The 18127-nt window shown below is 49.0% G+C and overlaps 1 protein-coding gene across 3 annotated transcripts in view; it reads right to left on the bottom strand.

The window, feature by feature from the left end:
- FRMD4B (FERM domain containing 4B) overlaps window positions 1-18127 on the bottom strand; it is a 126407-nt gene that overhangs the window by 37342 nt on the left and 70938 nt on the right. For all 3 annotated transcript variants that reach the window (XM_077184612.1, XM_077184613.1, XM_054640127.2), the window contains exons 5-7: window positions 16032-16116; window positions 4541-4597; window positions 3617-3639 (exon numbers count right to left, since the gene is read on the bottom strand). In XM_077184612.1, the coding sequence (XP_077040727.1) occupies window positions 3617-3639; window positions 4541-4597; window positions 16032-16116 (165 nt within the window). The remainder of the gene's footprint in view (window positions 1-3616; window positions 3640-4540; window positions 4598-16031; window positions 16117-18127) is intronic.

The following is an 18127-nucleotide window of genomic DNA, read 5'->3' on the forward strand; positions in this document are numbered from 1 at the left end:
TAAATACAGCTAAATTATTTATTTCCCAAAGAGGCCAGGCTTTGTGTTGTATATCTACAAGATGAATAATTAACAGACTGCCAAAACATTGTCTCTTTAAAATTCAAATAGAATTCCTAAAATAAACAGAACATGTACATTTCCCCCCCAAAACTGAGCCATGCCAGAAGATGCAATTTGAATCCCATTATCTTTCTAAAACCTTTGCACAGAGTTTAAAAACCAAGATTTCATAAAACCAGGCCTGCAGATTTTTCTGTTTCATTTGCAAATAGGAGAGTGGAGGAACGCAATGAACTCACGCAGAGTTTCAAAACTCCAATCAATGACTAATGCTTGCTTGGGGTTCCTATTGCAGGAGCTGGGTCAAAAGTGCTGGGAACTCAGCTGAAACACACGAGCAGTCACCTGGAAGCCATGCATGAGTTGTGAAAAGCAAACATGAGCCAGCGTTACATCCTTCCTCTTGAGCAAAGCGTGCCCAGGGAGGCAGGAATCTGCAGCATCCCAGCCCTGCTGGGGACAGCAGAGCTGCAGGAATGTCCTGCTCTGCTCAGGGCAGCCCTGACACCATCCCAGGTGGGGGAGAGAGGGACACCTCACTGAGCATCCCTGTGACATCCTCTTCACCACACACAGCAGGGAATTATCTTGGCTGGGATCACCAGTTGGGTAAACAGGAAAAGGAAACGGGTACATGATGGACTGCTGCCACCTCTGCTCCTCATTCCTCCTGTGTCCCAAAGCCAGTCATGGCTTTTGAGAATCTAGACTTGTCCAAATCAGGACATGCTGGGGGTGTAATTTTGAAGCATGCACTTAAGATTTATAAAGATGTCTTCAAAACCAGGGCCCTCTCAAAGTGGGATTTGGATGGTTCATCTTACATAAAGTCTCTTTCCAAATTATAAACATGACTTCAAAACCAGGGTCCTCTCAAAGTGGAATTTGGGTCTATCATCTGACATAAAGTCTCTCCCCAAATAATAAGGCACAAACTAAATGATCTTTAAGATCTCTTCTGACCGAAACCATTCCATGATTCTGTGAAACCCCTGTCCTGTAAGAGCCCAGCTCAGGACCTTGGGCTCCTACTGCAAAGCACCTGCAAGGACCAAACCCCAAAGTCCCTGCTATTCCCATGCCTGCCAGTGCTACCAGACTGTGAAGCCCCTCCAGAGTGACCTTGGTGGTGTAGAAATCAAAAGTTTTTTACTTTCTCCAAGCGCCCACGTGTCATGTTTGCTCACTGAAAAGAAACAGATTTCCAAGGAATGTGCTCACCCACTCAGCATGGGGCAGGGGAGGGTGTTTCTCAGCAGGCTGCTGCTCCCTGCCATCAGGGTGTTATCTGGGAATTTGAGCAGAGGATTGGGAAAGAGGTTCCTATAGAACCACAGGAGAGAAACACAGCGTTCAGGCCCTGGTACGGAGCTGACATCAGGGGAATGCCACATGGTGACCCCACCACAGGATGTGTCCCCGTGGAAAAGCTGCCTAGGGGATGTGTGTGAAAAATCAGACAGGAAGAGATCCCCAGCATTGCCTGGACTGGTCCAATCCTCACTTCCACAGAGCTAATCTCCAGGACTTCAGGCAATTCCTGTATTTACCCGTGTTCATTCAGCACTAACCCAGTACCAAAAAAAATCAACCTGCACATTCTCACGGAAGCTGAGGTGGTGCAAGAGCCACATTCCAGAAGGTGACTCAAAGCAGAATGTCCAAGTGACAGCGAGCAGAGAACACTCTCAAGGCACTGCAAAGGGAGGCAAATCCCCCTGCAGAGGGACACAGTCTGTGCAGCACAGCAAGCTGTGCAGCAGAGGCCAGTCCTCCGGTATCCTCGTTAAGATATGCTGGTAATTAAGCCAGTGCTTTATCAGCACTGGCCCAAAGGACCACTTGTGATATGTGACATGGAATTCCTCCACTCCTGGTGTGCTCACTGGGCCTGGGACAGCTGGCTGTGTTCATTTGCCACAGGGGCATAACATATGTTCAGTTTAACAGAGGGAACAATTGCTGCAGCTATTTCCATGGAACTCTTAGGGGAAGAGCTGCATTTGGAAATCACTCTTGTAGCAGAGTGCTCTTCCCTACAATTTTCTTTAAATACTTCTGAAGGTAACCATGGGCAATCCACTCCTTGCAACATGTCCAGGGAAGCACAGAAAACAGCCACAGCCACAGGTCCTGGGCTCCTGAAGCCATACTTACAAACCTATTTATGGCAAATGATAAGGAGGCTGTGTTAAGTTTAAACCACATAAGGGAGCTTTTCACCACCAAGGTGGTTTTTAGCATTAACCCCTGTTCTTGAGAATCAAGCAAATTGTGCCACCAGTTGCTACAGCTTAACAAGTTACTTATTGTGGAGTCAGCAGTGATTTTCTGGTTATCTGTGCCTAACTGAGCTAAGCTTAGGGCGTCCCTGTAGAGATCAGGCAAGATAAGAGGTCTTTCTAGAGAAAAATGCAGCATATTGCAGGTATAAGCAGTATACTGGGGGTCACAGAGCAGATCTACAGCACGAACAGGAACAGAAGTGGTCTGCACAGCCAGCCCACCCAGCTGATCAAAAACACCTTTTTCTCCCTGCAGGTGTGACAGCATGCCAACAAACAGGAGGAGGAGGAGGTTTGATGGACTTCACAGAGCGTGTCCTCTGGCAGAGAACAGACAGGCCTTTGAAGGGAAGGGGTCTAGGGATTGGCATTGGCATTTACTTGACAACTGGCCCCTCAAGGGATAGCAGAGTCACTCTGGCAGCCAAACGTGACTTGCTCCCTGCATTTGGGCACACAGGTCTGTACTGAAGGCTCTCCAAAGCTGTTGTAGCTAAAGTGTAAAACACACCTCTCCCCCCATATGGAAACTCAGCAAGCAGTAAAATATTAACGTGACCAAAGCCAATCTTCTGGATCTCTATTTGCTCAGTGAGCTGCTTCTAATGGAAGGTCTTTCCCCGTGGCTCCAGCAGGTCCAGGTGACCCCACCTGCTCCCCCTCAGCTCCTTATCACAATCAGAGCTGGGTAAGCAGCACCTCCAAGGGGAAAGCAGACCTGATGATGCAGCTTTAAACAGCTCAAGCAGAGCAAGGGGGTTGCACATCAGCCAGAACACAAGTGTTGGGTCAAGTGTGGGGAGGGAGAGGCCCTGGGGCAGCTGCAGGAGAACATGGCTCATTGATCCCGGGGCAGCTGATGGCTGTGTCCCTGCACGGGCAGGGCTGTGGGCAAGGTCACCCACAGGGACCCAAACACAGGCCCGCAGAAGCACAGGCAATGGTTTTCTTGGCAAAAGTTTGGCAAAGCACAGGTTTTCCCAGCAGGGAAGTGTGGGAGCTTCCCCTTCTCCCACTGCGGCACCCACACTTGGGAGGGGAGCGCAGCGTGGTGGCCTCAAACACTGTTTTGACTCAGAGCTTGCTCACAAAAGGCATTACTCACCCTGCAGACTCAGATTTTATCCAGCCCAGCAGCACATTTCACTTTCTTCGGGCACTGCTCGCAGCTGGACTTTACCCCCATTTGTGATTGTTTGCAATACAATGCCAACACAGAAAAACACATCCATCAAGCACACCAGTATTAGAAAGGAAAATGTTATTACCTGGAATAGTCCCCTTTAGCTTCCTACAATTGAAAAACAGTGACAGAATTAAAACATGATCTCTTCAAAACCCTCGGTTTTCCCAGCATTGTTCACTTCCCCACTCCCACAGCTCTGCAGGCAGATCCTGACCCCCACCACACTCCCTGCAAAACACGGAGCCTCAAGAGCTGGACTTGGCCCCTCGTGCTCCCAGCTGTAGACAATCCACCTACAGCACAAATAAAACTGCTTCCAAAACGGGGATGAGTTTCACATTGCAAATCAAATGCTGCTTTTACTGCACAAGAAGTGAAATACAATTCTCCCTCCTCTCCCATCCAGGCAAAGGTTGGCTGTACAGTCAGGTCAGCAGTTGGGAGGAATTGTGCTCACTCGAGATGAAAACAACTGTTCAGGCAGATGGAGCTGCTGCTGTGGCACTTTGTCAGTGACAATGCAATGGGGGAAAACCCCAGTTTTTTAAAGGCAGAATTTTATTTCATAGAAAGGGGTAAATAACTGGAGTTTAAGTCTCAGTAGAACAAAACTAGATTAATGAGAGGGAAAACTGACACTGTATATTTTAACATAACAGAGGTATCAAAACCATATGCTCGGAAAAGAAGATTCACAGGCATAATATAGCTGATTTAGCCACAATATTTACACTTTTCTTCCCAGATCTCTGGAATGTATTTAAATTAGGGCTAAGTGATAAATTGAATGGAAACCTGCCCAGATAAATTACTTCCCTTGATTAGCTTTTACTCTTTCCATTCAAAACTCCTCAAACAAACATTTCAAAAAAGAACTCCTATGTGTTCCAGCTTCCTCTGCCGCGGAGACCACAAACAACCCTGCGGGGCTCCGTACGGAGCAGGGGGAGGAAAAACTCCGGGAAGGGAACAAACTGAGCCAAACCGAGCCGGGGCAGACACTCACCTGGAGCACCAGGGCGGCCAACTTGAACACGGTCTCGCTGTCCACCTCGATGTGTCCCTGCACGGGAGAGAGCGCAGCGTGAGCGGGGCCGGAGCGAGGGAACGAGGGAGGGAGGGAGGGAGGGGGCTCGGCAGAGGCGGCGCTGCCGGAGCGGCGCTCCCGCCCCGTGTCCCCGCTGCCACCGCCGCACACGCGGCCCGTCCTGCCCAGCCCTGCCCAGCCCAACCCCAGCCCCAGCCCCAGCCCTGCCCTCCGCACGAACGCGGCTGCTGCTGCTGCATTTCACGGGATGCTGCCCCCGAGCTCAGCGGGACGCGGTCCCGGCACGCTGCCAGCCCCAGTTTGCCACGCAGCAACCCAGGGGTGTTAATGGGTGAGGGTCACGGCATCAGAGACTGGGTGTCATAGACTGGAATCTATGGAATCATGGACTGGCTGGGTTTGGGATGTTAATGGGTGAGGGTCACAGCATCAGAGACTGGGTGTCATAGACTGGAATCTATGGAATCATGGACTGGCTGGGTTTGGGACCTTAACAACCATCTCATCCCGAGCCCCCTGCCCTGGGCAGGGGCACCTTCCACCAGACCAGGTTGCTCCATGACCTGGCATTCAACACTTGCAGGGATGGGGCACGGCAGATACGTGGTTGGATGGCACCCAGGAGCAGCTGTCAGCTCCACAAACAGCAGTATTTGACAAGATCTAAACCCCTGACACCATCTGCAGGAAAAGCTGTTTATTTCCCAGCCCATTTCTGTGCTCTCCACTCATTTGGGTGCATCTGTCCACTGGGATAGCCCTGTCCCAGCCAAGAGAAAACCAAGGAACTACATCCATCTCTCCATAAAGATTTTTATTGCTTACAGTTTTAGGGCCATTCCTTGTTTGTTGTGGTACACAGCCCCCTGATGCTAAACCAGCCTGATTAATACTGATTAATCACAAGGGCAGCATAACTGAGTCCTTTGTCCTGCTCAGTCTGCATCCTACAGCTTTCATTTCTTCCAACTCCACTGAAGCTCTAGAGCAATGCTCAGAAAAACTGCATGGAGCCCATGCTGGAAATCTCCTGTGCCTTGAGACCACCCCAAAACCAGCCCTGTCCTAACAGCACGATGTACTCAGAAACTCCACTGGTGCCAAAGCATCAAAACTACATGAGGATCCTTTTTTTTTTTTTCCTCCTGCTTACAAGCTTAAGTACAAACTTTCCAGGTTAGTTTCTTACCAGGAAAACCCCTGGCCTTGGCTCTACTCAGGGACCAGCAGTGACACTGGAAGAGCAAAGGAGATGCACTGACAGCTGCACTCTTTTACTCCTCCTGCATCCTGCAAACAGTGGGGAAAGCACAAAACTGAGCCTATGGAGCAGCCCAGGAACACAGATTTTTCTTATTGACCTTCTGCAAATGCAGATGGTGGACATGATGCCTGCCTCATGTCACTGAGATCCCAACACACCCTTAGCCCCAGGATCTGTTGGCTGAATGAGGAGACAAAGCAGACCAAAAGCTGAAATAATGCCAAAACCAGGGCAGCAGCAAGATCTACAGAATCACATACAGATACAGGGAAATGACATCTCAAAATATATTAGGGCACATCTGGAGCTGAGCTAATTTACCACAGCTGCAGGTCTGGCCCACAGAGACTAAATTCAAAAGTTGAACAAACAAATAATTCAATTTTCATGCAAAGGAAGTGTTTTTGCCAGCTTTGTCAATAAAACACTCCAGCAGCAGCACTCCCCCAGCCTTCTCTGACAGGCAGACCAGGAGGAATTTCCCCTTCCCAACAGGTGTGGCACCAGCTATGCAGGAGTAGCCCCCAAAGCATTCCCAGACATATTTTATTAGAAGAAGAGGAGGAGCACATCACAAGTTCAGAGAAAAAAAAAAAATAGCTTGAAGTGCATCCTTCCTTCAGATCTCTTTCATGCTGGTGCTTAAGAAAAGAGGCAAGATTGCAGCCTAAAAACTCTTCACATAGGTGCAATTTTAAGGTACTTTGTTACTTCCAGGTCTGTATCAGGTTAGTCTTTGTCATGCACATCTGAGCTGGCTTTCTGAAAGCTTAAATTGCATCTGCCCAAGCAAGCTCTGATGCCAGCTGTGGTGGTGAGAGGATTACAGGAGATCAGGTCACCCCAGCACCATGGTGTCCTTCCCCAGCAGACAAAGAACTCAGATATGAGAAAATGCCACCACAGGGAACCTCAGCTCAGCAGGAAAGGTGAGATCTGGCTCAGCAAAGCTGCCCTGGATCACAAAATCAGGGAAAACAGGGACAGAAGGGGCTTTAGAAGCTCACCAAGACCATTGCCCTGCCCCAGAGTCAGCTACATGGGGCTCATTGCCTTTTAAGCCTACAAGAAACTCAAGGAGATTTAACTCTCCAAAGCCCTCTTGATTTATTGCTGGCTCCCAGATAAGCTCAGCAGCACTGGATGAGCTGCTGCAGCAGACTCTGCTGAGCCACAGCAGGAGCTGCTGCTGCCCTTCCAGGGGTGTTTGGGACATAATAACCAAGCACCTCCTCACTTTTCATCTTCAAAGCACCTCACAGCCATTAACTAATTAGCAAGAGTAATTATGAGGCTGCTCTTCTGTGTTTATTGGCTTTTTTCTAGAGCTAGACACTGGCCTTAAGAAACTCTGGTCACTTTACTGGCTGCTATGGCACGGCCACAAGTGTTAACAGTGATCCCACAAACCACTTTATTTAGGGCTTTAGGAGCCCAAAGAGCACAAAGGGGGACTGGCTTCTCCAGGTGAGGAAGTCTCACTTTGCTTTCAGAGTGAGGCATTTGCTGTGCCAGGGCCCTCAGTTTCAAATTTACAGCTTAGAAGCTGTAAAGAGTGAAGAGGCAAGAGGGTCTTCCCTAACTTGACCTCTTGAAGATGTCCTTGACCAAGCAAAGGGGACAAACAGATCACCCCAGGGGCAGGGCTGCCATCATGGCTCTCCAGCTGCTGCAAACCTCAGAACAGGGTGGACCAGCCCTAGTTATTGCCCACACAGTTATTGCCACCACACAGGAACAGTGGCAGGAGACTGGGGCCACTCTAAGCAAGGCTCAGGAGAAAAAAAACCCAAAAAACAAAAAAAAAACAACCAATCCAAAGAACAACCCATCCTTTAAAGGGACTAAAAATCACAGAAAAAGAAAAAAAAAGTGCAGGGAAGTGAAGGGGCTGCCCTGAAGTGCTGCAGTAGCTAAGCAGCAGAGCAAGGATTTGAAGCAAAGGATGCCCAGCTCAGCCTGTGTTTGACAGACTAATGCTCTCCAAGTGACAGCGTCCTGGGCAATTCCCTCTGAGCCTGGAAGTACTTTCTCATCATAATGTAACATTATTTGCCATCTGGCTCACCAATTGGCCATTGCTGTAATGTAATCCAGCTCTGCCCTGGGCTGTCATGGAGTTTAGACAGCCCTTGGCTTGACACAAATCCAGACAGTGACATGTGCTGCTCTCAAGTGCAGGACCATGACTCTTCTCACTCACTCAGGCAATATTTTGATTTTATAATCATCCTTCAGCCTGGGGGTTGGCAGATGGGGGTTTCTGTCTTAGTATTGCTTTATCAGCAAGGTCAGATTTCAAAAATAGATGAGGAGAATGACTGTAAGAAGATTAATTTGCATTGCCTGCCATTGGCAGGGTAATTCCAGCAGAGGCTTCAGTGAGCAAGGGGGGGGCCCTGAGAGCCAGGGCAGCAGTGCTCCCACAGACACATGTTGAAGATGAAGGTGGAAGGTTTTCCTAAATTTATCCGAGTGGGAACAAGGTCAGCAGCACAAGGTTAAGTAGATGTATGTCATTCAGATAATGGAATCTGACTCTCCTACATCTGAGATGTAAATGAGTTTAAACAGACTGGTGACTGCAGCTCCAGGGAGGGGATGAAACTGATATTTTTCAATTAGAGTTTGCACAGGGGCTGATCATTTTAACCAGTGAGACAGATTCAGCCAGGAGACCACTGGCTTATCTAAACACTGAACTTGGTCCAGTGGATTCAGGTGGTGGCTTTTGTCATCCTGATAAACATCAGGGTAATAAAAGGCTGCAGCAGGTGTCCAAACTGGTTGGCAATTACTGTAGAGCAGGAGTAGGTCACTATCTCAGCATCTGGCTAAGAACAACTCAACCTTCAGTGCCCATGGGCAGAATTCAGCCCCCAGTTCAGATAGGAGCTCTTGCTACACAGACATGGACTTAGAATGTGATAAAAATCACAAGCTTGGTCATGAATAGAGCAGTGAACCCTCATTAGACACAGCAACAACACTAGAATTTACTGCCACAGAGATACAAGTCTGAAATCCTGATGAAAACTCAGATCAAGAGTGATGATAGTCAGATGAGCATTAACTGTGTTAAGCAAATCTTTAGGCTGTAAACTCAGATTAAAGCAGATTTAAAAAAATAAGCACACACAGGAACTGTCATGTTTAACTCTTTAGAGCAAGAAGTGGAAATGGACATGGTTTGTTCAAACCACATGTGACCTCCAGAGGTTAAAGGCTGACAACAAAATCATTTCACCTGCAGATCTGAGATACCAACATGCTTGTTCCCTCAAACTAATTCCTTAAAAATCTGTGTAAGCCAAAGACACCCCCAAAAATGCACACACCATGATTGAATAGCCTGGAGACAGCCACAAGACTGAATATAATTACCAGTGATTACCGAAAGGTGCTTTAAAAAAAGCTGAAAGAAGGGTGCAATTAGTCAGAGGGAAAGAAAGGACCCAAACCGAGGCAGGCAATTAGCTGGGTGTGGACCCAGCACAAGTGAACAAAGCAGTGGCAGCACCCCGTGCCCTTACCCAGCACGGAGGTGATTCCCACCAGGGATGCAGGATCCCTGCTCCGTGTCCTGGCACCCACAGAGATGGGCTGGCACCACCCAGCAGTGCCAAAAGCTGAGCAGCTTTTCAGTGTTTAAGGCTTTTTTTTGCCAGGCTGGGGAGGGCAGTGGGTGTTGGCCACAACCTGTTCCACCACACAGGCTGTGCAGGAGGAACTGGGTCAGGCAGATCCTGTCACTCGCCCCGCCGGGGTGGCTGTGCTGGGGAATTAATTACTGCACAAACACTGGCAGCACATGGACAACTCCAGCTTTCAAGTGCCTGTCCCAATTACCAGCATGCACACCTACATCTGAGCCCTGGTGCTGTCACCTGCTGTTCTCACTGCCCTGCAGTACACGGGGGACACCATCCCACTCCCTCCTGCATCAGCTGCTCTAGGATTTGCTGAGCACCCGAACCGGGACTCAGCTCCCAAGGACAGAAACTGAGCTGGGAAAAAGCACAGCAAAGCAGGTGTCTGCCTCCAGCACCTCAGGGAGGTAAAGCAAAGCACAAAAGCAGCAGAATATGAGCTGCTAGAGGAGCAAATGGCAGTCTGCTCCTCCTGACCTTCCTCGGAGGAACACCCCAGATTCCTGCTTGTGCTGCATTTCCCCCACGGGGCCCTGCAGCCTGGGTGGCTCAGAAAGCCTCACAGCTACTTCACAACATTAAGATGGTCCACGATGGCTTCTGTTTCATGCATGGAACCCCACAGCCCTTCACACCAAGCACAAGGGAGCACAGGCTGAGACCAAACACAGCTCAGTGCATGTGCAGAGGCTGATGCAGCTCCTCCCTGGCCAGCCCTGCTGCTTCCCACCTCAGGGGCTGAGGCCAACCCAGCTCAAAAATAAAAGCTGTTAGTGGTAAGGGACAGCTTCAGGTTTCCCTGTTACACCCTTTATTTTGCTGTCTCTGCCAGCCACTCTCATCCATTTCCCTCTGCTTTTTGTGCCTCAGCCAACACTCAGATGAAACTCCAGGGACAGGAGCAGCTACTCCAGGACTCACCTGCCCAGTGCAACAGGAACACATTTACTGCTGCTTTCTTCTCATTAATGCAAGAGTAAAAGCAGAGAATGGGGAAAGGCATGAGGACTTCCCTGGTTTGCAAACCAGGGCACATAGCAAGTGTCATTAGCCTTAACATATAATCACAGCCTTTTGCTTTCCTACCCCACCATCACAGTGAGATATCAACACACACAACAACAGAACTGGCTGAGCTGTCACAGCATCTTTGCTCTGTGGCCAGGACATCAAAGGTGCAGGACTCTTCATGGCAATTAACCCAGTTGTCGGTCCCAGGAGGAGGTGACTACATCCAGAGACATGAGGAACAGAACTCTGGCTGCAAATCAACTGAATTTTCATATTCAATGGGCCAGCCCAGCTGGGACACAACCTGCACCTCCCCAGGAGCCTCACAGGTCCCTGGGGCACCCTTTACAGCAGGACTTGGATCAACCTCAGCACTCTCAGGAGCCCCTGGACTGTCCCCACACCACGGCCAAGCCCCCTCCCCAAAGCCACCAGCACAGCCCCAGGTGAGGTCTCTGGGGTACAGAGTGGGGGGCCCATGGAGATCTGCCAAACTACACCAGAGCAGGGTCCTGTCACATTCTATTCACAGGCTCCATCCTCCTCATCTGCTGACATGAGGCTGGGCCATGGCAGAATCCACAGGAGAGAACAGCCCTGGAGGAGCAAAAAGCCAACTGCTCCTGCTGAACCTCAACCTGGGCTTCACATGTGCTGTCTTTGGGAGCAAAACAGCCAACTCAGGCAAGGGACAGAGGGTGTTTAATAGCCTTGGCTAGGATCAGACTACACTGTGTTACAAGGCTACATGGGATCGTTCCCCTCTCCCTGGAGGTGGGGGAGAATTAGGAAATATCCATTATAAAACTTTCGAGAGCTCTCTGATATATGACCACTCTGCTCCCCAGGAGCTGGGAACCAGCCAGACTTTATGCTCACACCAGGGGTCTGTTTCAACAGCTCTTCTTGGTCAGCACTGGTCTCCAGGCTGCCAAGTGCTCACAAGCATTGCTGTTCATGGAGCTATCACAGACTCCTCTGAAAACTTACATTTCCTTTAACTTTTCCCTTTTTTTTTTCCTTTTTTAAAGCAATTCTTACAAGTCCTTGAAACAAATGGGAATTTAAATAAACCCCCCAACACCCAGAGATACAGAGGAAATGGGGAACACAGCCAACTTGACCAAGATCTTAGTTTACAGAACATATTTTAAGGCCTGGCAAGGACTCAACCATACAACTGCAGAGCTATATGGAGGTTGGCCTTAATGCATAATAAACTTGACAGTGCTTTGCTGGCCAAGTAGGGTGTTATTTTTCCAAACTTGGCTGTTTCAAAAGAAGAAAAGATTAATTTATCTTTCCAAATTTATCATCAGCTTGTGTGTGACCAGTTCTGACCCACCTCCCTGCAAGCATCCCAGCTATGGTCATGGGCTGTGCAATAACACACTGAACACTTTACAGAGCTCCCTGTGCAAACACAGCCATTTCAGGTACCCACTGCACCAGGCTGCCCCTCTCCTAAATTCCAGCTGTACAGCAGGTTTCAGACAGCTATAAATCTTAACCCAGCTTCTTGAAGTCAATGGTGGGTGAGAAGGCTTTTAAACTGAAGTTGTCACCACTGAAGGTTCTCAGGCAGTGAAACTCAAAGCCTTGGAAAAGAGAGGCACGTAAGAAACAAGAGCCCAGATGTACACAAAGCAGCTCCAGCCTTTGCATTCTCCCAAAATACATGTGGATAAACGAGTTTTTAACCAAGTCACTGGAAAGCACTTCCACAGACCTGGATATATAATTATCACCAGCTCCCACCCCCAGCTCGGTGGTCCAAGCTGTTCCTGGCAATGGCTGTGACTTCTCCAAGCTCCAAGAGCGTGGATGCTGCAGAGCAGGAGCCAGCCAGCTGCTGGGACCACACAGCACTGAGAGGGCCTGGGGACTGCAGCACCAGAGCAGGGGGACATGGGCAGGGGCAGGGAGAGAGCTCTGGCAGCATTTGCTGTCTCAGCTGGATGCCAAGGTCTGTGCAGTGAGGGGGCACCAAGTGCAACCGCACACGTTGTGTTCTGTTCACATGCTAAGGGGGCTTCACAAAAGTAAAAATGAGCTCTCAGCCCTCTTGTGCTGCAGGCAAAGGGGTCTCCCCCAAGCTCCCCAGCTGCTCACAGGCAGAGGAGACTGCACAGAGAGCAGCACAGGTCACAGAGGATGCACGAACCTGGCACGTGCCAGCAAAGGGCCCAGAGGCACAAAGCAGCTTTGACTGTACAGAGGAGCACAGAGGTGGGGGAGTGGGTGGGGAGTAGAAAGAAATACATTTTTGGCAGCTGAGATTTTATTGTCTATCTTGTCCCTTCCTTGCCAAAATGTCTACAGAGATTGCAAAATGCACAAGGCCCAGATTCCTCCAAGTCCTGGCAGGGTGAAGCAGTACCTGATTTGCAGAAAGGAGCAGAGAGGCTTGCAAGAAGGAATGTGGGGTTGAAAGGTGAGGAAGAGAATCATGGCTGTGCACTGCAAAACACCAAGCAAGCCTTCACCCTTTTCAGAGCTGTCATGCAGGTTTTGATTTCATTATTTATTACTCATGATCATATTTTGTAATATATTATGTAACTAAGAATATAACATGCTCTAGTGTTTACCCTAAATTTTCATTCAGCTGGTACAAGACAGCCAGCACACACTGCCCAGCAGCTCCAGCCTGACCCCAGAGGTGCTGGACTTCCTTAGGGAGATTCCATTCTCTTTGATTAGAAACAGCCCCTTACAGTATTTCACACACAGACATCTCAAAGAACACTGTAAATACATTTCTGCTGCAGCCTCTGCACCCTGTAAGCCAAGGACAGGTGCCCTGCACAGGAAGGGCTGGCACAGAGCTTTGCCATTGTGCTGGCTGTGCCTGCCCAAGCCTTTGCCTGGCTCTCCTGGCGTGTCCCACGTGCCAGCAGGAGCACTGCATGCCCATGGCACACGCAGGGCAGCATCACCCCCTCCCTGCTCACAGGAACATCCCTGGCCTCCAAAGACAGAAGCCAAGGGAGCACAGGTACCCACACTCTGCTGTGCTGTCAACACATGCCAGTGCTCAGGAATGTCACAAGAGCACTCAAGCATCAGGCATTTGCACCACCCTGGATTTGGGTTTTCCCTGTGGGGAAAAGCCACTGTGAAAACTTTGGAAACACCTTTGTGAAAGCAAAGAAACACAACTGACTTTGAAGCAATCTTATCCACACAGGGCTTAGCACAGCCCAGGTATTGCTGCATCTATCCCAAACCACATTCCTGGCCCACACAGAGCACAGGCTCCATGCAGAGACCCAGGTTAGGACATTGCCCTGGCAGGGCATCCTCTGGCACTGCCCATGCACTGGGAGCTCTCCTGGCACATGGGCTGGGTGGGGGCTCCTGCTTTTTACACACTGGGGTGTCCTCACTCCAAGAACACAACAAGGAAAGGAAAGGGACAAAAAGGCAAAAACAAAAAGCCAAGCTGAGGCAGGTCTAACCAGGTCTAACCTGGATTAAGGACTGAGAAATGCCAGGGAGCATTCCTGGCTGTCATCAGTGAGCATCAGCTGCACCCCTCATGCAGCTGGGGATGCTCCTATTCAGACATCCCCTGGGTCCTTCCCTGCCCCACAAAGGAGCCAGCAGCACCAGGGGAGAGGACAGGCACATCTGAGGGGCCCTTGTGCATCCTCCTGTCCCCATCCCAGGGGCTCAGGATGAGGGCTGGCCCCACATGCCCTTCATGATTACCTGAAACCTGGAGACTGACCCCAAGTCTGTCACGTAGAACAGAGCATTTTTACAAGGGTTAATTGGAAAGTTAAAAGCTGCTTTAGAGTAGAGGAACTGGCTCCTGCTGAAGGAGCCACAGGCTTGAGCTGGGCTGTGAAACTGCCAGCACAGAGAGGGCTGCAGGCAGAGCCAGGCCCCCCCAGCTTTCCCTGTGTGCTGAATCACCTGGAGCTGCCCAGAGATCCTCCCCTCAGGAGGAAGTGATGCTCCTCATCCTCATCCCTCTGCTGCCCACAGAAACTGGCCACAGCAGACACCCCCTGCTCCTGGCAGTTTTGCTTGAAGGAACAGGGATGGCACACTTTGGGTTGCTACAAGGAGCATGCACCTTGCAAACCACAGGGGAAAATAAAAGAGCCAGCCTGCCTTCAAACTTCTTTTTTTATGCTTCTCTTCTCCTTTGCTTTCTGATATGCTTTATACATGCATATAAACACATATACTGGCACCCAAATGTGTTAATATTGGGTAGGGTTTGTTTCAACAGCAGTGGCATTTTCCACATTCCATCCCAAAACCAGACCCATTTTCCAATCCCAAAATTATTTGTGCTGTCTTGTTAAACTGCTCCAGTTAAGGAGCAATTTAAGGATGGCTACAAGCTGCCAAGACCCTTCATTTTAAGTGGCAGACATGTCAAATGAAGACTTGCTTTTTAATAACCATAACCAGTGAGGCCCCAAGTTCTTTGAGCATCTTTCAAACTTCAGCATGTTGTAAAAATTCACCAATTTCCTTCACTCTTCCAGAAAGCAATTCCTATAAAGCACAGTCACAGCTCTGCCATCAACCCCTCTGAGGTTTCTATAGGCTTTCATAAAACAATGAACACTGGATCCTGAATAAGAATCCTCCAGAATCTGAAGCATGTTAAAGGTGAAAGCTCTGGCTGGCTACACTGAGCTCCACCACCAAGGACTGCTTCCCAAGGAAAGGTTGTAAGAACCAAGTGACCCTCTCAGACTGACTGAACCATGAGTGAAAACAAAAAGGCACCAGAGTTTGACATTAACTGGAAAATCCCAGAAGCATCAGAGTAAAGTTCACTGAACTGCAGCTGCATGTAGGGGCATGGCAAAGTTGGCTGCCACACCACTCTTATTCCAGAGCAAGATGTGCCTGCAGAAAATCAACCTTAATCTTTAAGATTTTCATTACCACATCCTCATGTGCCTTTTAAAAACATGTATTTTACCAATCTGAATATTTTAAGAAAACAATGGAAGCTTTTCCACCACAAAGAAAATATTCCAACAACTGGTTGTGATTGCTGCTTTACAGGATTTGCTATTACTATCTACTGTTACTTTACTATCTCACTGAATTAAGGCAGGAAGTAAAGGAATTAGGGACAAAATCCACAACACATGACCTTCCTCACAGGCCTTTTCTTCCTAGGACAGGTTTGATTAAAGGTCAGTAAAGAGACACTTGCACTGAGTGTTTGCTATGCAGACTGTAGGAGAATGTGCCACTGAGCAGAGCCTACCTGGGAAGTTACAACCCAGATTTCAAGTAACTTAAAAGCTTTTGAGTATTTCAGACTCATTGCAGAGCACTGAGCACACAGCAGGGCTGGGAAAGCATCATCAGCCCCATTCATGTGCATGAAGCATCAGCTTTCAAGGCAAGGAGAGAGCCAGCATGCTGAGATCTTAATACTTCAATTAGTTCTAGAAATCAGACACAGCTCCTACCAAGTTCTCAGGACTGAGCATGTGGCAAAAGAGCAACAGAAGAAAGATGCAGAAGAGGCTCCAAGTCTTACCTGGTGTACACAGGACTTAGCATTCAGAAAAAACAGTTCCACTGTAGTTTTGTCCTTGAGAAAGGAAATGCTTTCAATGTAGAACCTGAAAATTAAAAAAAGAACCAAAAGCCATGAGTGACTCTCTTGAATAGGTTTCATCTTCCTCCCAAGTCATTTTATTTCCTCAGTGTTTTGTTCTCCAGCAATAAAATAGCACAGAGGAACTATGAGCTACTGCACTTAATTTCCTGCCTTTTAGGAGGGAACAAGCAGAAATCACAGCCTGACAGCACACAGGGGACAGGGACTCCTGGTTCAATAGATCCTGGGTATCTGATGACTTTTCAAATTAGATGAAAACCCTGAATGCTACAGGAGCAAAGCCCATCTCTCTCCCCTGCAGGTAAAGTCACAGCAGTGGAAAAAGCCACTCCAAACATGGTGGGGAAATCAGTCCAGCACTCTGCTGCAAGACAGGGGTGTCTGGCAGCCCTGCAGGACCACCTTGCCTCCAGGAGAGCAGAGATGTCAGTAAGAACCCTTCCCTTCACTCCAGCTCCAGATGCTCCCACTAAATGCTAGGCAGGAGGCACAACTTCCTCCCAGGCAAGCACAGACCTGGGCCCCCAGTGCCTCAGCAATGCAGATCACCCCAGTGTCCTGTCCTGGAGGGCAGGGGGGCTGGATGACCCACACAGGGCAATCAGAGCCAGACCAATCTCTCCCACAGCCCCAGGCTGCTCTTGAGCTCCTGACAAACTCCTCAGGCTCCATCCCCTGACTTTTGACTGATGATCATGGCATGGGTGATCTGTAGGACGTTTGAACAAGCCCCCAGCAGCAGCACAGAGCACGTGCTAGGGAGCAGAGAAGCTGGGACCTGCCACAGGTGTCAGGAATGCTTGCAGTGTTTATGCTGTGACTTCAGAAAAGTGAGACATTAAATAGTAATTGCTTTAATATTTCACATTCCTGCAGCGTGTCCTATTGAATTAATTTTAAAGCACTCTCCAGAAGGCCTCTGCAGATGATTTACCCATTTCACAGGCATGCAGCCTGGCCAAGGGGCAGCTCAGCAGCCTGCCCCACACATCTGAAAAGCTGTTCTACATTTCCATGACTCACCTTTCCCCATGAACTCTATGAGCCACAGGTATTTCCACCTTCTCTTGATCTCACCTGATGTATTTTTTTTCCCCCCATAGCTTTGCTAAATTTTACTTTAAATACCCTTGAGTGTTCCTCTTCAGAAATGCAGAGCAGAGGGCAGGACCCACACTCTTCCTCCTTTCCCATCCCTCCTGCCAGACCAGCCCTTCCCAGAGTGGACCTTCCTCAGCCTGCTGAAGCCTTCCCTGCACCCTGAAGTGATTTTCCTCAGCTAATGACCTCATTTGCACTTCCAGTTTCTTTCAGCCAGGGCCAGGTGTGGCTGAATTACCCTCAGAAGCAGGACAGCTCTAGTTCTGAAGAGAGTCAGCTCCCAGTCACTCCTGTAGCAAGCAGGAAGCTGTGGGATCTATGGGTTTAGGGTGAGAGCACAGGGGGCACTGCCCCAATCCCAGCTCCATTTCCTCCATGGTACAAGCTTTACCTTCTCACACCCCCAGTACAGGTGGGGAACACTGGACCACAGAGATAAGGATGTTCAGGGCATGGCAGGCACAATTGGGAGCACCATAAAGTGCACATTCTGCTTCTACTTCCAGTGCTCAAAGTCCTCAATCTGCATCACAGAGCCCTTCAGCTGAGTGTGCCATCCAAAAACCTCTGTGACTGGATTGAGTTTATGCCAGCTGGCAGTAATTGAAATCTCAAAGGATTATCACACGCTTCCTTATTGAACAGCAAAAGTTCAGGGATGAGAAGAGATGAAGAAAAACCTGCAATCTGGAGATTGCTCCATTTCCAGTAATGCAACTGGAAACTGCAGGTTTTGAAGTGGCTTTTCTGCTGGAGTATCTATTTTCTATGGATCAGGCTGTTTCTGTAGGGCTAATTATTTCTGTATCTTCCTCCTCCTGCTCTGCATCTCACTGCCCACCTCCTTGGTTACCTGTTTTGGATCTCATGACCACAGAGTGGTCAAGCTTAAAATTCCTTTCTGAAAGTTG

Source organism: Agelaius phoeniceus, chromosome 11 (assembly GCF_051311805.1).
Source record: "Agelaius phoeniceus isolate bAgePho1 chromosome 11, bAgePho1.hap1, whole genome shotgun sequence".
Lineage (NCBI taxonomy): Eukaryota > Metazoa > Chordata > Aves > Passeriformes > Icteridae > Agelaius > Agelaius phoeniceus.